Source organism: Vombatus ursinus, unplaced genomic scaffold (genome assembly GCF_900497805.2).
Source record: "Vombatus ursinus unplaced genomic scaffold, bare-nosed wombat genome assembly UNPS02014817.1, whole genome shotgun sequence".
Classification (NCBI taxonomy): Eukaryota; Metazoa; Chordata; class Mammalia; order Diprotodontia; family Vombatidae; genus Vombatus; species Vombatus ursinus.
In genome coordinates this window covers 4,201,326-4,222,215 of record NW_020954595.1, presented here as the reverse complement: position 1 = coordinate 4,222,215, position 20,890 = coordinate 4,201,326, and the positions used below count along the sequence as shown (strand labels likewise).

Sequence of the window (20,890 nt, the reverse complement as noted above, 5' to 3'; positions counted from 1 at the left end):
ATCATTTCATTTTTAAATGTCTTCCTTATCCACCTACACAGCAAGTTATACTTTTTAAAATAAAGAATAAAACAAAGTATTTTTTTTGCCAACCAACCAACATCTTAATGATCTCACTGACATTTTTTTTTGGCTAGGCAATGGGGTTAAGTGACTTGGCCAGGATCATACAGCTAGTATGTGTCAAGTGTCTGAGACCAGATTTGGATCTGGGTCCTCCTGACTCCAGGGTCAGTGCTCTATCCATTGTGCCACCTAGCTGCCCCCTCACTCACTTTTTACCCTCTTGTAATCTGACTTCTGATCTCATTTCTGGAGTCAAATTGCTATTTCCATTTATACAATTGAACCCTTAATTACAAAAATCCAATAGCTTTTTCTCATTTGTTCCTCATTTACCTTGACTTCTCTACAGCATTTAACAATATTGACCATCCTCTCCTTCTGGATCCTGTTGCCTTTTTGGGGTTTTGGTGACACTGCTCTTCCTTTGCTCTACCACTGTAGGGTGTCTCAGTCTCCTTTCCTTGGCCATCACTTGTATCCTGCACTCTAACTGTGGTTATATACTCCAGTACTATCCTGAGCTCTTTTCTCCCTCTTTACTCTCCCTTGATCTCATCAGTTCCTATGGGTTCAAATATCATCTCTATGCAGATGATACCAAGTTATATGATCCACTTCTAACAATTTCCTGAGCTTCATTCCTACATCCCCAACTGCCCATAGAAAATATCAAAGGCATCTCAAAGTCAATATGTCCAAAATTATACCCATTTTCTTTTTCTACCAAGCCAATCTCAATTCCAAACTTCTCCATTTCTGTGAAGGACTCCGCTGTTGTCCCAGTTACCCAGGTTCAACCTTTGGGTTGACCTCAGTATAATTCCTCATTCATACATCTCATGCATACTTCCTCATATCTATCCAATTTCCAAGTTTTGTCTATTTTACTTCTCCAACATCTCTAGATTCATCCTCTTCTTGAGTCTAATATGGTCATCACCCTAATTCACATATTTGCCCTTTCTTACCCGGACTATTGCTATGACTTCCTACTTGAGATTCTTGCCTCCAATTTTTTTCTCTCCAATTCAACCTCCAAAGTGATATTCCTAAAATACAGGTCTGCTAATGCTGCTTCCTTACTGGTTCCCCCTCCATCTGCCAGGAACCCCCCCAAAAAAGCCCCACCAACTTTTTATTACTTTGTAAATATGTAATTTGGTAATTAGTATATATTATTTCCCCAATATGATGTACTTTCTGTGCATTTTATTCTCTACATATCTACATGTCTTTTCCATTTCTTTGAGGGTGTGAGCTGTTTGCTTTATATTCAGTCCTAACAGAGTGACTGACAAACAGTGTGTGTGTGTGTGTGTGTGTGTGTGAGAGAGAGAGAGAGAGAGAGAGAGAGAGAGACCTGCTTGTTGATAGAGTACTCCTGAAGTTGTTATTGTGTTTTTATTATAAGTGATCACCTAAATAGAAGTCTAATGGATAAATTCTAGTGTTAATGTGAAAATCACTTCCCATTTGGGTGCCTTTCACTTGTGCTCTCCTCACATCATACACCTTTCTGTGTTTATTCAACAATTTCGAGGTTCTAAACTCAGGGAAAGCTCTCAACCAATTATAATAATTTTATTCTTATCTAGAGGGAAGGTTGGTATGGGAATTAAGATTTAGTGTGATTTCAGAAATAATTTATCAGAAGGAAAAATGTACATTTGACAATTTTTTCAGGTTTGTAGAAAATAGTCACTTAAAACAGCACTCATCAATGTTTGTTATTTAATGTAAAATATGTCGTTCAAAATAAATATTTGAATAGCGTGAAAACTCTGAGCCATCCACCTATGCATCTGTATAGTACATTTGTACTGCAGGGAGGGGGACAGAGAGATCCAGACTCATGATTTCATTAGTGTAGGGCACTCCCAGCAAGGAAGCTCCTTGTCTAGGCTGACAGCCTTACAGAGTTGCCATAGGACACTGAAAGATTAAATTACTTGCCCAGGGTCACACAGCTGATATGTGTCAGAAGCAGGTCAGTGTTTCTGGATTTGAAGCTAATATGTGTCAGAGGCAGGTCAGTGTTTCTTGATTTATGCTGCTTCTATGTATTAAAATGTAAGTAATAAATTTAAGACATATTTAGCATGTAGATTCACTTAATACTAATAGAACTATAATATTTATTTAATAAATATCTATTTTAAACTACAGGGTCAGTCATAGGGTAAACTAGAGTGCTACTAGTAGCATCGCCATTTGGTGCTTGAATAAGAATGTAAGCTTATTGAAGGCAGGGATTGTTTCATTCTTTGAACCTGGGTCCCCAGGACCTAGTACAATGCTTGGCATATAACAGTATGTGATCAATAAGCACTCACTCACTGATTGTCTGCTTGAATAGGCTTTGCAGCTACACCCATAATTACAGCAGAGCAGAGGCTCCCCCTGTGACCAAACCCTCCTTCTTTACTCAGTCTTCCTCCAGATTCACGTAGAGGGCCAAGACATTTGGACCATTCAGTCCCCACCAGGTTTGGTGGGAAGTCCTTTGGAAGTAAGCAATTCTTTTGAAGTATATTAGGCCACCACTGGCCCATTGTGCGGAGGAGAGACACAGCTAGTTATAGGGTCATCAAAGGTCAATAGCCTCTATTGGGAAGATCAAATTGAGATAATTTTCTTGGGCCACTTAGAGGTCAGAGGATCCATGCTGTCCACTAATGGGAATTGATCTCTTTACCCCAGTGTCATCTCAAATGAGGTTGTGGGTCCTGTGCTGGATTTACTCTATTTTCTCTTCACTGTTTTTATTCTTAATTTCTCTCATGCTTTTCCATCTAACATTTCTTGAAGCCATCAAAGCTTCCGGAGCAGAAACACAACAGACATGGTTTTGGGGATTGTTCCAAAGGACGAAGGGCTACTTCCTCCCTAACATTGCTAACATGGTGTCACTTGGGACATTCCAGGAGGCAGTTGGGTAGCTTAGCAGGCACACTGAAGAAGAAGGTTTTGCTCTCACTTTTTCTTTTCCTTTTCGGATGAAAGATAAAAAAGAATATTATAAGTTTTAAAAATAACAAGTTAACATCTCCAACACATGCCTCTCATATTCACTTGTTTATAGGAAAATACCTCTTTCTTCTCCTTTGCAGAAGCAAGCGTTCACAAGGCTGGAATACTACATTTTAAGTCTGATTTTTCCAGTGTGTTGATTAGTTTAGCTGATATTTTCCCCCTGTTATCTTATTTTTTTTTCTTATAAGGGATGGTTCTCTGGGAAGGGGGAGAGGAAGGGATAAAGGGTAAAATGCAGGTGTCATAAAGACAAAAGATACCAATAAAAATCTACTATTAAAATTTTTGTTTGACATCAGAAGTCCTGCCCCCAATATTATTAGTTCTCTTAAAGGGTGATTCTCAATTTAGAATGTTAAGCAGAAAAAGAAAGACATGGGAATCAGTGAGTTCCTTCCTGACAAGAAAAAAACCAAGCCTTCTACCCATATCATTTTTCTACTCAAGAAGGTTCATTGGCTTCATATTGCCTCTGGGATAAAGTAGAGATTTGTACTCAGAATTTAAAATCCTTTATAATTTGGGTACTCCTTAGCTCTTCATTCATATTTGACATTCATTCACTGCCCCCGTGCAGTCTACATTCTGACCCAATTGGCCTCCATGCTTCTCCCTGAAATGAACATTTCCTCTTCTGTCTCCTTGCCTTTTTACAGACGCCCCATATTCCTAGAATGTACCCCCTCATCTCCACTGCTTAAAATGTTTGGCTTCATTCATGGTTTATCCTACTTGTCATTTCCTACTAGAAGCCTTTCTTGATCTCCTTGGTTGACATTGCTCTCTCCTTCCTCAAATTTCATTTCATTCATTCATTCTGGTTGAATGATGAGAATGGCAGAAGAGGGTTTAGAAGAGAATCAGAGCCACCTAGTGTACATGGCTTTCTCAAGGAGTTTAGGCATGTGAGTTGGAAGGATATAGCACAGTTGTTAGTGGGGATGTTAGGATCAAAGTAATGACTTTTTAAGGATATAGATGATAAAGATGTGTTTGTAGGCAGTTAGTAAATAGGGAAAGATTGAAGATGAAAGAGAGTGAAAATTATGTGGAAGAAAATCTGCTGGAAAACATGGGAGGGGGTGGGACCAAGGGTAACTGTAGAGGGGTTCAGGGGCAAATAGAAGAGCTGCCTCTTCATATGAAATAGGGTTTAAGGAAGGGAAAGATGCCTGAGTGATGTGAAATGAGGAACATATGAGAAGGTGTTGATTTTGGTGAATGACCTCTTTCTTTTTTGTTGATGTGATGTTTAAAAAGCTCAAGAGGCATAATTTCTGGGTAGTAAATCATTTTAGTAATAATACTAAAAAATGAATAATATAATGAGATGTGGGCTTATTCTAATGAGGGTCTTGGGGATATGTGACTTGGATCATCCAAGTCTTAGTCAAAAAGACTTAATTTTCTTATCACTTGTCTGACAAAAAGAGAGAACCCCACATTTTCCCAGACCTATCTGAGTTACACAATGAGAAGGATTCTACCCATTCACCTATTTTTTTGGCTAGGCAATGGGGTTAAGTGACTTGACCAGGGTCACACAGCTATTAAGTGTTATATATCTTAGGCCAGATCTGAACTCAGGTCCTCCTGAATCCAGGGCTGGTGCTCTATCCACTGTGCCATCTAGCTGCTCCTCATTCACCTACATTTAGAATTTCTTTACTGCCTTTGATTAGCTCTTAGCCTGAGTAAATCTTTGCCCAGAATTTCTCATATTGGTTGAATTCTGGAAGAGGAAGTAGAAAAGGGGAAACAACTTGGTCCTAATTCAATAATTTGTTGTGATATATGAAAGAAATGATAATTTCTCTCATTGAGGCATAAGGGGAGCTGTTCATCTGAAAGGTCAGAATGAGGGTTGCTATGGGGGACTTGAGTAGATATAAGAATATTTGTAAAGGCCTCTGTGGAGAGTGTGATAGTGACCTGATCAGAGAGGTATAAAATGATTGCCTTTGGTGAAGGCCTGGTTGAGACTCTGTATCATACATTTGTAATGGACCCAGTCAGCATAGTTTGGTGATTTACTCCAACTGTGTTCAATTGAATTTGAATAGGAGCAAAGGTGTTGGCTGGTGGGAGGGATCCAAGGTTGAGGTTTGGCAGGGCATGACTGGTAACAGAACAAAGGGATTCACGCATAGGATTGAAGTGATTCACCAAAGAGTTAAGAGAGGGAAGAGATGAGAGTATCGCCAATGCCATGGGATGGCCTGGGAAAGAACTACATTTGATAAATGCTCATTGATTTATCGGTTGATGGAGAAACACAAGCCATGAGCACTGAGTATTGAAAGACATTATGGGGAGATGACCTGGGAGAATGGACATGCTTTGTCATTTTGACTTTGCCACCAATTATTCTATGACTTTGAGTAGTTCCTGAACTTATTTGGGATCCTGATTCCTCACCACCAAAATGAAAGGGCTGAGTGGTCTTTTTTTTTAGCAATTAATGTCCTACAATTCTGAGTGTTCCAGACAACAAATGCCATAGGAGTGCAGAGAAGGGAGGAGCCACTAAGGGTTGGAGTGATCAGGCAAAACTTGGTGCAGGAAATGGGGCAGTGGCGGGGCTGTGAAGGATTGTAGACTTTTGATGGCCAAAGTGGATTGAGTTGGAACCCTCTTGGAAGGGGAAGGGGAACTTCCGTATACAACATTATTTTTGATGTGCTAACAACCTCACATTTTTTAACAGAGTGCCAGCCCAAACTTAATTTATTAATTTGTCAAACTTTAGCCTCTAGTAATTACATTCTCCTGTTCTCCATTTATCCTGTAAAGATAAAAATTTATAAGGTATATTCATGGGAAATGAGTAGTCTTCTATGGCAGGAGCAGAGATTTAATGTTGGGGAATAGTGAGAAATGAACATGTAAAGGGAGCTTATGTCAGGATGTAGATGGCCTTGAATGCCAGCCAAATGGAGTTTGCACTTCTTGTAGATCATGAGAATCACTGAACAGCAGGGCAAATGAGCAACAGGGCAAAAACAACTTTAGAAAGATGAATTAGTGTCTCAAGAGAAACAGATGGTGGGACTCTTTGTTAGAAGGGAATCTTCAACTGCAGGAGTTTCTAACCATAGGAAGGCATGGTGATTGCTTTTACTGGCTCCCAATTGTGATCCTTCTTCACTGAGTATTGGTATATGAAGCCAGAATCAACTTGAGTTAGAGCTCTAACCATGCATGGCCTTCTCCCTAGGTTGATGAGACCTTAAGACCTACCTCAGTGGATGAGACTCTAAGAGCTTCGCCAAAGCTTACTTGCCCACTCAAATGCTTCTCCTCCATAGACTACTCAATATCATTCAGAGTGAAACCTTAGAAATTCTGGAAGAATGAAACCAAATGGAATTGCCTTATGGCCTGACCAACCTCATTGCTGAGACAAAATGATAACACTGATTGTGCAGCTCACAAAATTCCTCTCCTCTTAATTGCTAAGCCAGAGTGATGTCATGTGTCAGACTTACAAAGGCAGAGTGGCTTGTACCTATCCACTGGGGGATGAAAAGGGAAGTACATTGATCATGGGGAACTGATACATTTTCCTTTGGGAAATCAGCCACCTCTGGTTTCTTCCTGACTTCATTGGCATTCTGAGCTTTATGTATAATTTAATTACTTGGGAAATCAAAGGCCCCATAAGAGATCTCAACACAAAAAAAGAGCTCAAGGAAAAGGGAAAAAAAGAAATTATCACATCATTCTGTTGAAAACTGGCATACAATTCATTTTTCAATAAATTAAATTTCTAGTTATAGGGAACAATAGCCTGGAAGGCTTTGGACCTCATAGCATTGTTAACTTTCTGGGAAGTGCTTTGGTCCTGGGAAGATTAAGATGTCATTTAACATAATGCATAGCAAGCATCATCTTCTCAATGTTCTGTGTGCTAGGAAACCTTCTAAGGGAGGGAGACCTGAAGCGACTCTGATAATCCACCCATGTGAACATGCATGCTATTGGATAGCTGAAGGCTATATAAGGCTATTCATGCCTACATGCAGGCTTAGCCTGTTGTCTCAATGCCTTTTTTGTGTATAGTGCTGTGGTAAAGCTTTGCTCACATTTTATGTAATTACATATGTGCATATATTAACGTTTTTTTCCTGTCCGTATTTTTGTTTTAATAGAAGTTCTTTCATCTCTTTACTTGCCTGGAGGTGATAGTCACCAAGTAGGGGAAAAAAACAACAGAGAAGCTTGCTTGCTTCATAGAGTCCAGCTAAGCACAGTTTCTCCTCAGTGGTATACATTCCAGGGAAGCAGCATGGTGAAATAGAAAGAATATGGATCTAGGGACTGAAAACCTGCCTCAAATCCCTGATCAGTCATGTATTACCTGTGTGACCTGGGGCATGTCATTTGACTTCTCTTGGTGTCCATTATGAGTCTGTAAAATGAGGAAGAGTAGATTAGATCTGAGATGCCAAACTCCCAGCCTGCCTGAATGGGACCAGAATCAGATTTAAATGTAATCAGGGAATATTTGACAAAATAAATTAAAATATAATAAATCATAGATAATATTAATTTGTGATTTTCTAAGTCAATATGCTGCCTGTAGAGATCCATTCCTAACTGAGTTTGACATTAATAGATTAGATGATGGCTAAGATTCTTTCCAGATCTCCATCTGGGATCTTATGTCAAGGTGTGTGACTGATCCCACCTTCCAGCTTCCCATCAGATGCTGGATAGCTCCCTACCTTGTTTTTTTTTCCTCAACCCCCCCAAAAAAAATCAAATAGTGCCTTTAAGAAGTATTAGAAAGGCTTGTAGCAAGTAGGTGATGATGAAAGGGGCTAATAGAGTGTGCATGGGGTCACAAAGGACCAGCATCATGGTCTTGAGAGATTGCCTACAGTGGGTTCTAGTGATGAAACAGAGAGGAAGCTTAGGTGGAATCTTCTTGTTCTCTGAGATGGGTCCTCTGATTCTGAGTCTTTTTCTGCTGCTATCTTTGTTTCCAGTGAAAGTTGTTTGCTACCCAAAATGAAGCAAAACAAAACACATATACAACATTATTTTTGATGTGCTAACAACCACCCATTTTTTAACAGAGTGCCAGCCCAAACTTAATTTATTAATTTGTCAAACTTTAGCCTCTAGTAATTACATTCTCCTGTTCTCTATTGATTCATGGTTTCTTCAATGGGATCAGTGTGGAAAGCTAGGTTGGAGTGACCTTGTGAAGTATCTTAAGTGCCAAACAGAAAAATTTGCACTTTATCCCAGAGGTGATAAGGAACTAGTGGAAGGTCTTGTGCAGGGGCACTTGGTTGAATCTGTGCTCTAGGAATATCAATTTGGCAGCTATTTGGAAAATAAATTAGAGGGAGATCAAAGATCATAGAATCATAGATTCAGAGGTAGAATTAACCTCGGAGACTGAATCTAAATTCCTTATCTTAAATAAAGGGAACTGAGGCATAGGGAGGTAAAGAGACCCAGGTTACACAGGTAGTAAGAGTCTGAGGTTGAATCCAAGTGTGTCTGACTCAAAGTCCAGTGCCCTCTATACTAAGCCACATGATTAAGGTAGGGTGACCATTTAAGAGACTAATCCAATGGTACAAGCAAGACAAGCTAAAGGCCTTTGTTAGCATGGTGGTCATTTGAGTATTAAAAAGTCAGATAAATATATAAAGATGTAGAGAATTAGAATCCACAGAGCTTGGCAGTGATTCATTACAGAGGTGGGGAGTGAAGGAAGAGTTGTGGATGTATCCTAGGTTGTCAATGTTTATAACTGATAGAATGGTAGTGATTTTGAAAGAAAAAGGGAAAGTTAAGAAAAGGGGCAAAATTTTGGGGGAAAATAATAACTTCTGTGTTGGAAATATTGAGTTTGAGATGTCTGTGGGATAATCTGCTGGAGGTTTGGAGGTGCAGCTGGAGGTGTGGGCTTTGAGATCTGAAAGATGAGATATGCAGATTTTGGAGTCATCTCAGTGGAGGGGTCAGAAGTCACCTTGGGAGACAGTGAGATCTCTGAGAAGTCAAGTCAAAGAAGAGGAGAGGCCACAGGCCTGAGCTGTGGGGTAAAACCACATAAAGGCATCAGAATATGGATAGATAAGAATACTACAGAACAGCCAGAGAACAAGAAATTGGACAGTCAAAAGAAGGTCAGGATAAAGCAATGTCACAAAACTCCAGAGAGGAGAGGGTGTTCAACAGTGCAGAGAGGTCAAGAACAGTGTGCATTGAGAAGAGGGCACTTAGCAGTATAGAAATCACTAATGACTTTGGAAAAAGCAATTACAGTCAGGTGGCAGAAGCCAAACTGCAAAGGGCTAATAAGGAGGCATTGTGCTAGGAGATCCTTTATCACATTATAAAGTGGGCTGGCTTTTATAAACACTGATACACAGACATATATAGATAGATAGATAGATAGATAGATAGATAGATAGATAGATAGATAGATAGATAGATAGAAAGTCAGACAGATGATATAGATCTATCTAATCTAATCTATCTATCTACCCATCTATATTTAGGCCTGTTGTTCAACCATGCTGTTGTTCAGTCATTTCTTGGCAAAGATACTGGAGTAGTTTGCCATTTCCTTCTCCAGCTCATTTTATAGATTAGGAAACTAAGGTAAACATGGTTAAGTGACTTGCCCAGGTCACACCGCTAAGAAATGTGTGAGGCCAGATTTGTACTCAGGAAGAGAATCAGGGTTAACTTTATATAACTTATAAGGGATAACTTTTTCAGCAATCCTTTGAGCCAAAGTTGCAGAGAAGGTCCTGATCTGCACTTATAGATTTCCCCTTAATAGGAATTCCTTAAACCAATGAAATCATAGGCTTAATCCTTTTCTTTAACCCTCTGCAGCTGAGTAGTCTCATTTTGTATCTTTCAATTGAAAGAGACTTTTTTTCTTTTAGACAGACTCACATGTGGATAGTAATGAATGGAAAATTGTCAAAAAACTCATTGGATACCCAGATCAGATAGGAACACATTGTAACAAGTCACTTCCTTTGATTTCCTCTTTCAGTATGAATATTTCAACGCAGTCCTGATTAATGAACAAGATGAGGAAGGAAAATATTTGGAGCTGGGGAAGGAGTTCATCTTGGTTCCAAATGACCATTTTAACAACTTGCCTGTCAACATCAGTCTGAGTGATGTTCAAGTTCCAACCAACATGTACAACAAGGGTAAGTCTGGTGTGCAGCCATTTGATATTTGGGCTTGGGTACTTGAGCTGGGAGGAATCAAGCCACTTATGCCTGAGACCAGGAGAGGCCTGTGTTGACAAATTAGGTGGAGATCCAGGCAGGATCTGTGGACAGACCTAAAGTAACTTTGCTTTTCTTCCTGCTAAGGATCTCTCCACTGTTCCTGTGCCTTTTAAAACTGTATTTGATTGTATCTACCCATCCATCCATCTATCTATCTATCCATCCACCCATCTATCTATCCATCCACCTGTCTATCTGTCTATTTTTAAATGAAATGTCTTGAAGGGAGTGTTGCATAGCACATATATTGTTGGACAGATATGGGGTTAGAAATCAGTCTCTAACGTGTGTTAGTTGTGTGACACCTCTGAGCCTCCTCGGGCAACTCTCATCAACATATCTCTTAAGTGACAGAACATTGTGACACACGTATGAAATCCAAGTGGCTTGATTTATTGGCCTAAATGTCAGGGAAAATGGAAATGTGGTATGCCCAGGCCTCTCTCTCCTTTAGATGTCCAGCACACGACAGCATGGAGCAGAGTGGTGGAAGGCCATGTGATATAGAAAAAGAGGGAATTGCTTCTCATTCTGCCTTTGTATCATCAGGTCTATCATTCAAAATGCATTTATTAAGTCCCTACTATGTGCCAGGGCTGTACTAGGTGCTAGGGATACAATTAAAAAGAATAAGATAGTTACTACTCTCAAAGACTTTATTTAGGTAATGAGCTCCTTGAGAGCAGGGACCATCTTTTGTCTCTTTTTGTAACCCTAGTGCTTAGCAAAATGCTTGGCACATAGTAGGCATTTAATGACTATTGACTGTGCCAATTGACTTTTGAATTGGGACAGAACAACTGCATATATAAACATGTACACAATAATACGAGGTAATTGGATCCAAGATTGTTGGGGAGGGAGAGTTCTAGAATTGAATCTGAAGAGAAATAGGGATTCTCTGAGACAGAAATGAGTAGTGACTGCAGCCCTTGCATGGGGGATAGCTGGTGCAAATGCTTGGACATAAGATAAGGAGGTGAAGGAATATAGAGAAGGGCCGTTGAACTGGATTTCAAATGTGGAAGGGAGAGTAATGTCCACTGAGGCTGGAAAGCTAGGTTGGGACCAGTCTGGGAAGGACTTTGAAAGTCAAACAGAGAAGTTTTTATTTTACTCTGGAGTGAGTAGGAAGCTGCTGTCTCATTGCGTACAGAAATGCCACAGTCATGTAAGTAACTAAAATCATTTGGGAAGCTATGTAGAAGATGGACTGGAATGGGGAAAGTCTTGAGGCAGGGAGATCAGGTATGAGAGGTCACTGCAAAATTTAGTTGAGAAGTTATGAGGGCCTATACTAAGGTGGTAGACATATGAGTAGAGAGAAGGTGGTGGATGTGAGAGATGCTTTGGCAGTAGAATTAGCAAAATTTGGCAACTGAGTTCAAGTGCTGGAGAGAGAGAGAGAGAGAGAGGTGTCAATGATAGCACTCATATTATAAGCCTGGGAGATTGCAGAATGGTAAAATTGGGAAGTTTGGAAGAAGGAAGGACTTTTTAAGTGAAAATAAGTTTAGTTTTGGACATAATGAGTTTGAAACGTTCCTGAGAACATCCAGGATGAAATGTCCAAGGGACAGTTGGTGATAAGGGCCTGAAACTTAGCAGAGATTGTGGGCTAGATATATAGCTCTGAGAGTCATCAACAGAGAGATGATCATTAAGCTCATGAGAGCTGAGGAGGTTACCAAATGAGAGAGTAGGGAGAGGAAAGAGGGCCCAGGGGAGAGTCTTGGGGAACATGTCAGGTGGGTGTGTGAGTTATGGATAATCATCTAGCAAAAGAGACTCAGAAAAATTGGTTGAGCAGGTAGAAGAACCAGGAAAGAGTAGTATCATGAAATCCCAGGTGGGAGAGAGTATCCAGGAAAGAGTGGTCATCATTGTCAAATGCAGCAAAGAGGGCATGAGGGAAGAAGATGACTGAGGAAAGACCATTCAGTGTATCTCTTAAGTGATCACTGGCAACTTGGGAGAGAGTGGTTTCAGCAGAGTGATGAGATCTGAAGCCAGATTGCAGGGAGCTGAGGAAGGAGTGAGAAGAGAGGAAACAGAAGCAGTAAATGTTATCAGAATTTTCTAGGTGTTTGGCTGAGAAAAGGAGAAGAGATAGAGTAGTATATTCTGAGGGCTGATAGTGTCTAGTGAAGGTTTCATATTGGGGTGAAACTGGGGCACTTTTGTAAGTTTTTGCTAAGTAAAGGGGGAGTGATTGAAGACTAAAGAAGGGTTATTGGGACTGAAATCTGCAGGAGAAGGAAGATTAGCTCAATTGCACATGTAGAGGGGTTGGTCTAGGCAAGGAGAAGGGTTACTACATTATGAGAGCTTGGGAAAAGGAGGGAATAAGGGACAATGTCAAGGTGTTTTGTGATGAAGAGGTGAGAGGCAGAATCTCACAGCAAATAACTTCAAGTTTCTTAGTAAAGGGAGAATCAGGATCCTTACTTGAGAAGGGAGGGAAAGGTGCTAAAAGCTTGAGGAGAGAAAAGAAGGTTTTCAATATATACCCTCAGAAATGAATTAGGGACTCAACTGCAGAGAAATAAAGTGGGCTGCTGGCTGTTAGAAGAGGCCAGGAGATGTTACAAAGCATGAATCTCTAATGTACTTAGTCAAAACAGGTGTGGAATGTTCTCCAGCCACATTCAGCAGTGCGTGAGTTGGATTAAGTAATCTGAGGCCCAGGTTTGGCAAGGCATGAACAGAGATATGACAAAGGCTGAGAGATCTGAGAGAACAGGACACTGAAGAATTGGACTGGTCTGCTATAGGGTGGATATTGGGTAGGGAGGAAAGTGAAATCAGAGCAACAGTAATGATCCAAGAAAGTCCTGAGGAGTGGAAGCTTTAGAAGTTAAGACAAGGCTCAGTCAAAGGGCTGCACTTGAGGACCTAGAGGGCCACATGTGGCCTCCAGGCCACAGGCTCCCCACCCTTATACTAGGTGATTTCAACACCCATGTTCATGCTCCCCTCGAGTTTCCTAACCCCCCAAATAGTGCAGACTGATTAGATAGATTTTGAAAGGGATTCATTGCCTGAATACAGTATTCATTAAGTTTGTGAAAGAATCTCCAATGTCCAGATGTTGTCTCTATAAGAATAATAATAATGGTGATAATACATAGGGCTTTTATTTCTGCAATCACCCTTCTTTTAATCTTCATTTCACAGATGAAGAAACCGAGGCTTAGGGAGATTAGCAGTTCATCTGAGATAAAACAGTTTTAAGTTTTCTGTGAACTTAATAAATCTGAAATTTGGAAAGGTCCTGGTAGGCCTTCCCATCCAACTCTTATGGTGATAAGAATCCTTTCTGTACCAAAATCCAGCTCCAATAAATAGTTGCCCCATCTTACCTGGAAGCTCTCTACTGAGAGGGAAGCCCATAATCTCCTGGGTTTACACATTCTACTTTGGGACAGTTCTTTACCTGGAACTGTCATTTTTCTCTCCAGTCTTTGCCCATTATTCCTAGTCTTGCCCCAAAGGGCCAAGGAACACAAGAGTAATCCGTCTTCCATTTCATGCCAGCATGGTAGTCATTCACAGCACCATCTGCCAACACAGGCTTTGTGTTGGTGAATGCAATTCCTGGAGGGTAAAAGAAAGTACTGTAGAAGGGGGAATAGGGAGAGTCCATACAACTTGTCTTCTCTGTTCTACATTTAAGCTCAGTACTTAATTCTCTTTTCTTCTCTGGGCCTCAGTCTTCAATTGCCTGAGGCAGTATATGAACTTGGGCATTCCTGATTCCAAGGAGGACTTCTGTCATCTATACCTGTCCCCTTGTAGAGCAGCAAGCCTGAGTCTGGTGGCCTATGGCAAAAGATACCCTTTTGTTCTAAGTGGGCAGAGCCAGAGGAATGTGGTCTTGGATGCCTGGTATCACATCACGAGGTTGTGTCCAGCTACACATGTTACTATGAAACTGGCAGTTGTTAATGCGTTCATCTCAGGGAAGACAGATTTTCAGATGAAGACTCAAAATTAGCAAGACTATGGAGCATATTTCAAAATGGAGCAAATTTCAAAATAATTAAGAAAGCTTTTTTAAGTGGCAGTCGCTTACAAGTTGCATGAGCAATTAAGGATTTTAGTGAGTTTTAATTGCATGACAAGTTGAATGTTCCCAGTCTGGCTTTACCTATCCTTAAAGAGCTTCATAGTTCTTTTTTTGTTCTTATTATGGTAATTTTTATTTTTTTTTGTTTTCAACATTTACTTCTACAAGATTTTTAGTTCCAAACTTTTACCCCATCTTGTCCCTCCCCCCACCCCAAAATGGCATGTGTTCTGAATACCCCTTCTGCTAGTCTGTCTTCCCTTCTATCTCTCCCCCCCTTCTCTTATCCCCTTCCCCTTCAATTTTCCTGTAGGGCAGGATGGATTTCTGTACCCCATTTCCTGTATTTCTTATTTCCCAGTTGCATGTGAAAACATTTTTTTAAACAAGTGTTTTTAAAACTTTGGGTTCCAAATTTTCTCCCTTCCTCCCTCCCCACCCACCCTCATTGATAAGGCAAGCAACTAAATATAGGTTATATATGTGCAGTTATGCAAGACACTTCCATAGTAGACATGCTGTGAAAAACTAACTCTATTTCCCTTAATCCTATCCTGCCCTCTCATTTATTCTATTCTTTCTTTTGACCCTGACCCTCCTCAGAAGTACTAGCTTCTGATTACCCCCTTTCCCAATCTGCCCTCCTCTCTATCATCCCCCTACTCTCTTGTCTCCTTCCCCCTGCTACTTTCCTGTAGGGTAAGACAGATTTCCATACCCAATTGAGTGGGTGTGTTATTCTCTCCTTACGTCAAATTCTATGAGAATAAGATTCACTCATTCCCTCTCACCTTCCCCGGTTTCCCCTCCACTGTAAGAGCCTTTTCTTTTCTGTTTTTTTTGTGAGATAATTTACCCCATTCTATCTCTCCCTTTCTCTTTCTCCTAGTATAATCCTCTCTCATTCCTTAATTTTATTCTCCAGATATGACCCCTTCATTTTCAACTCACCCTGTGCCCTCTATCTATCTATGTATCTATGTATCTATCTATCTTTCTATCTATCTATCTATCTATCTATCTATCTATCTATCTATCTATCTATCTATATACATACATGTGATTTTTTCCCTCCAACTACCCTAATACTGACAAAGGTCTCATGAGTTACAAATATCATCTTTCCATTCAGGAATGTAAACAGTTCAACCTTAATAAGTCTTTCATGACTTTCTCTTTCCTGTTTACCTTTTCATGTGCCACTTGAGTCTTGTATTTGAAAATCAAATTTTCTATTCAGCTCTGGTCTTTTCATCAAGAATGCTTGAAAGTTCTCTATTTCACTGAATGACCATTTTTTCCCCTGCAGGATTATACTCAGTTTTGCTGGGTAGGTGATTCTTGGTTGTAATCCTATCTCCTTTCACCTCTGGAATATTATATTCCATGCCCTGTGGTCTCTGAATGTAGAAGCAGCTAAATCTTGTGTTATCCTGATTGTGTTTCCACAATACTTGAAATGTTTCTTTCTGGCTGCTTGTAATATTTTCTCCTTGACCTGGGAACTCTGGAATTTGGCTACAATATTCCTAGGAGTTTTCCTTTGGGGATCTCTTTCAGGAGGAGATTGGTGGACTCTTTCAATTTCTATTTTGCCCTCTAGTTCTAAAATATCAGGGCAGTTTTCCTGGATAATTTCTTGAAAGATGATGTCTAGGCTCTTTTTTTGATCATGGCTTTCAGATAGCCCAATAATTTTTAAATTCTCTCTCCTGGATCTATTTTCCAGGTCAGGTGTTTTTCTAATGAGATATATCACATTGTTTTCTAATTTTTCATTCTTTTAGATTTGCTTTACAGTGTCTTGATTTCTTATAAAGTCACTAGCTTCCAATTGCTCTATTCTAATTTTTAAGGAAGTATTTTCTTCAATAAGCTTTTGGACTTCCTTTTCCATTTGGCCAATTTTGCTTTTTAGGGTATTCTTCTCCTCATTGGCTTTTTGGACCTCTTTTGCCATTTGGGTTAGGCTATTTTTTCAGTTGTTCTTTTCTTCAGTATTTTTTGGGTCTCCTTTAGCAAGCTGTTGACTTGTTTTTCATGATTTTCTTGCAAAGCCCTCAGTTTTTACTCTACTTCTCTTACTTGCTTCTCAAAATCCCTTTTGAGCTCTTCCAAGGCCTGGGACTGATTCATATTTTTCTTAGAGGCTTTGGATGTAGGAGCTTTGATTTTGTTGTCTTCTGGTTGTATGCTTTGATCTTCTTTGTCACCAAAGTAAGATAATATAGTCTGATTCTTTTTGCGCTGCTTACTCATGATCCCGGCCAATTACTTGAGTTTTAAACTCTTTGTTAAGGTAAAAGTCTGCTTCCAATGTGGAGAATGTACTGTCCTAAGCTTCAGGGGTTTGTACAGCCATTTTCAGAGATACTTCTAGGGACCTGAAAATTTTCAGTTCTTCTAAGGTGCTATGATAAGGGGCAAGGTGTTTCTTCTCCACTGCCACAACAAGCTCCACCACCCCAGCATTCCTCCCCCCACCAGGACCACCCCTCAGAACTGTGACCCAGATCCAAGCACGGGCAAAGCAAGATATTCCTGCCTCAGTGCTGGCAAAAAGATCCCTGCAATCCCCCTCTTATCAGCCACTTGAGTCCCCTTCAGTCTGTGGGCCGGAAGCTCGGGAAACAGCCACTGCCCTAGGGACTGCTGAGACCTAGCTCCTTCTCTCACCGCAGTCACGGACTTTTCCCATTGACCTTCTAAGTTGTCTTTGGTGTTCATGGGTTGAGAAGTCTAGAAACCACCACAGCTGCCCGCAATTCAGTCCTTTGAGGCCTGCTCCAGGTTCACTGTGGCCTGCGAGCTCATGCCTCACTTTGCTCCTCTCCCAGCCTGGCATGATATACCTTTCCGATCAACCATCCAGGCTGTCTTTGGCTGCAAATTTGTTTCACTCAGTCTTTTTGTGCATTCTGCTGCTTTATAATTTGTTTAGAGCCATTTTTTATAGTTATTTGGAGGGGTTTGGGGGGAGAGCTCAAGCAAGTCACTGCTTTCCCTCCACCATCTTGGCTCCACCCTCTCAAGCTTCATAATTCTAATGCCCTCTCCATCATTGACCTCCCACACCATAGAAAGAAGAAATGTTGCCATGATTGCAGAGCAAAATCAACATGGCCAGCACAGCTTGGGACCACATTCAATTTCGCTTCACCTGGAAGTTAGCTAGCCAATCATTTAATTCAAAAATGTCTCCAAAGTAACATTTAATCTTCTATTAAATGTTCCTACAGGGCCTTCCTGTCTCCTATGTACAGAGCAACTCTATTTCCCCTAAGGACCCTCTGAACAATTGACCAAGGTCAACTGGGCTGCCCAAAACAGTTTGGACAGGAAATGAGACACTGCTCAGAGAGACAGGGAAGGGGACTTCAGGAAAATGACTGTTTCCATTTTGTTTACTTCAAACCATACCCAAACAGTCATTTCTTTTCGTAGCTATGGGAAAATGTTTTATCTTTCAAAGTCTCTTCAGCTGATTCTTGAAATGTATGTATGGAGCTTGAACTTTGGCTTTGATGAATCCATGCTGGTTAGTTTGCTTCCCACAAAGGAAAAACTTGCCTGTTTCTTGACAGCTTAAAATCATGTGTGTCAAATGGGATTAACTGATTCTACTTGGATGCTATGGTCTTGTGCTAGATATCAATGGCAGTTGATGCTGAAATCTGAAAACCACTATGTGTTCTGGATTGCCCAAGATGACTTCTATGTTCAGTCCATTACTATAGAAAGTAGACATATCTTGATGTTTGGCCAAAATATCTATTCTGTTTCTACTTTTTTGTACATTAAGTAATGAAATAGAAAGGCAGTTCTAAACCAATGGTCACCATGGAAATCATTAGATTTAATGCAATAGATAGTTATTGAGCATCTACTGTGTTCCAGACATTCCACTAGTTGCTGGGAATGCACAAACAAAAAGTAAGAGTTCCTGCCCTCAAGGAATTTAACTTTTTTGGAAAGGACATATGTAAATAAATAAATACAAATAATTTACAAAATAAATGCTAAGTAATTTCAATGGGAGTGAGCACTGATAACTGGGGTAGTCAGAAAAAGCCTCACATAGGACCTGATTGTGTCTGATCTGAGCCTTTAAGAGAACTGGTGATTCATTGAGGTACAAGTGAGGAAACAAAAAGTATTCTACACATGGTGGGCAGCCTGTAGATGAAACAATATATGCAGAGAAAGACCTTGCTGCCCAGAGATGACCATACCCCGCCACATGTCTGGCTGCAGGATTTCTACCCTTGGCTCTTAGGATGCTGTTTTTTGAGTTCTGGTTGCTTTATGGAAGATTCTATGGGGGTTATCATTTTGGCTTGTGGGCTCTCTGCATTAAGGAAGAGTTCCTCCCAAGGGATCTTTTATTGAGAGTGAGGCTTTTGAGCATCCCTGAGAGGAGGCTATGACATTCTTGAATTATATCTGAAATACAAGTAGACATCAATGAAGCAAGTCACATGAGCCTAGCAGACAAAAGGGCAAATATGTAACAAGGTTAGGACCACTTCTCTTGTTGACTTCAGTCAAAAGCCGTTCTTTTCCAACCTAGCTTTGCTCTTAGGAGGTTCAACCCCAGGCAAAATTAGGCTAAATTGAGCATCAGAGGCAGTCTTGGAGAAAGAAATTAGAAGTCACGGTGAGGGAGGATATCAGGGATGTCAAAAGGTAAAAATGCAGTAGGGGAAAAGAAGCAAAGAAAGAGAGGAAAAGCTAGAAAGGAATGTGAGAGTTATGGTGGGAGCAGAGGGTGTGTGATTGCCAGATAGTCTGCTCCAAACCTGCTCGTGACACTTTGGTGATTGCGGCAGTTTGAAGTTTGCAAAGTACTTTACATAGCCTATCTTATCTGATTATCACAATAACTCCGTTGTTGATCAGTGTGATGTTTATCTCCATTTTTAAACTGAGGCCCATAAATTTTGAATGACTTGCTACTATCTGAAGAAAGACTTGAACACAGGAAGGCTCATTCCAAATCTAGCTGCCTTTCTCTAAATCCACCAGAAGTGTTTTTTTTTTCTTTTTTTAAACCCAAGAGCTATTGTTGTATCCCAGCTGTCTGGTCTCTACTGATGTATGGGTGAGTGGAAAAACACAGTGACTGTGGCAAATGGCTTTATGATTTTTGCACCAGGAACAGCTCTGTTCAAATAAACAGTAAAAAAGAGGCAGCCTGGCATGGCAGAGTCATGGATCTGGGCCTAGATGCCACTTCTGTAATGAATTGTGTCACCTTGGGCATTTTAGATAACCCCTTGGATTCTCAGGTGACTCCTAAGACATGTCCACTAAGTTAAAAATGGGCTGTGACCTGAGTTAGTACTTGACTCACAAAATCACAGAGCATGGCTATATTGATTTAAAGACAAACCATCCATTTCTCTGAGGTTTTCCCAGAGGGTTTCTTAGGATAGATGGATAGTTGAAATTTCTTCAGAATCAAGTTGCAAATGATATCATCTACACTGGAGTCATGAGTGATATTGGCAGGGGTGGGGGGAGTGTAGTGTGTGCTAGATTATCAGGCTAGAATGCAGAAGATCTAGTTAGGTTTGAGCCTCAATTCAGCCTGCTTGGGCAAATCCCTCTTTGAGCTTCAAGGAAAATAAAGACATTTTATTAGAGGAAACTGAAGTCCTCTCCAATCTGAGGATCTCAGATTTTAAGAAGAGGCCCCCAAGGCCACAGACACTTGGGTTTTCTCTATGCCTTGGTCCTGGCTGCATCCTAGCTACTGATCACTTTCACCCATAATTATTGACTCAGGATAAAGTCCATTTTGTAAGGAACAACATTCCTCTTGTGTCAAGGCCAAGCATTTAGACAAACTTGGGTCCAGTCACCATCAGAATTAATAGGGGAAAAGCCATCCCTTAATGTGGTGAAAGGGAGTCCTAATGTTCCTGTCCCACTTTTTTAGAATTTATGATCCTTGAACCTCATATTTATATCTCCAGTGCTCAGTCGAGGGCCTGGCACATAGTAAGCACTTAATAAATGCTTATTGCTTTTTTACCAAGTTATTTACATTTGTCTCCTTCATTAGAATGTAAACTTTTTGAGTGCAGCCACCATGTTTTTGCTCTTTTTTGTGTCCTTAGCACTTAGAACAATGCCTGGCTGTAAATGCTTGCCAACTGACTGACATTGTGAAGTTACATAGGAAAGGACAAGTCTCCTAAAGGAAGGGGAATCAAGAGGGATTCCTAGGCTTGTTTTCCCTTATAGAACAAATTTCAACATGGTCCCCATCCTGAATCTTTGATACCATAAGGCCACAGTGTAGGTGAGCCGACCTCGATTCTCCCACACATACCACAAAAGCAATAGAGTGTAAGCTGCTCAAAGGTAGCCTCTGTAGTCATTTTTACCATTGAATACCCACTTTCCGGCACTTGTAGGCACTTCATAAACACCCGTT

General features: G+C 40.4%; 1 protein-coding gene across 1 annotated transcript in view; it reads left to right on the top strand.

Annotated features, from left to right (window-relative positions):
* Nucleotides 1–20,890, top strand: part of CACNA2D3 (calcium voltage-gated channel auxiliary subunit alpha2delta 3) — a 1,008,438-nt gene that overhangs the window by 362,616 nt on the left and 624,932 nt on the right. The window contains exon 5 of the mRNA XM_027835883.1: nucleotides 10,133–10,295. Coding sequence (XP_027691684.1) covers nucleotides 10,133–10,295 — 163 coding nt within the window. The remainder of the gene's footprint in view (nucleotides 1–10,132; nucleotides 10,296–20,890) is intronic.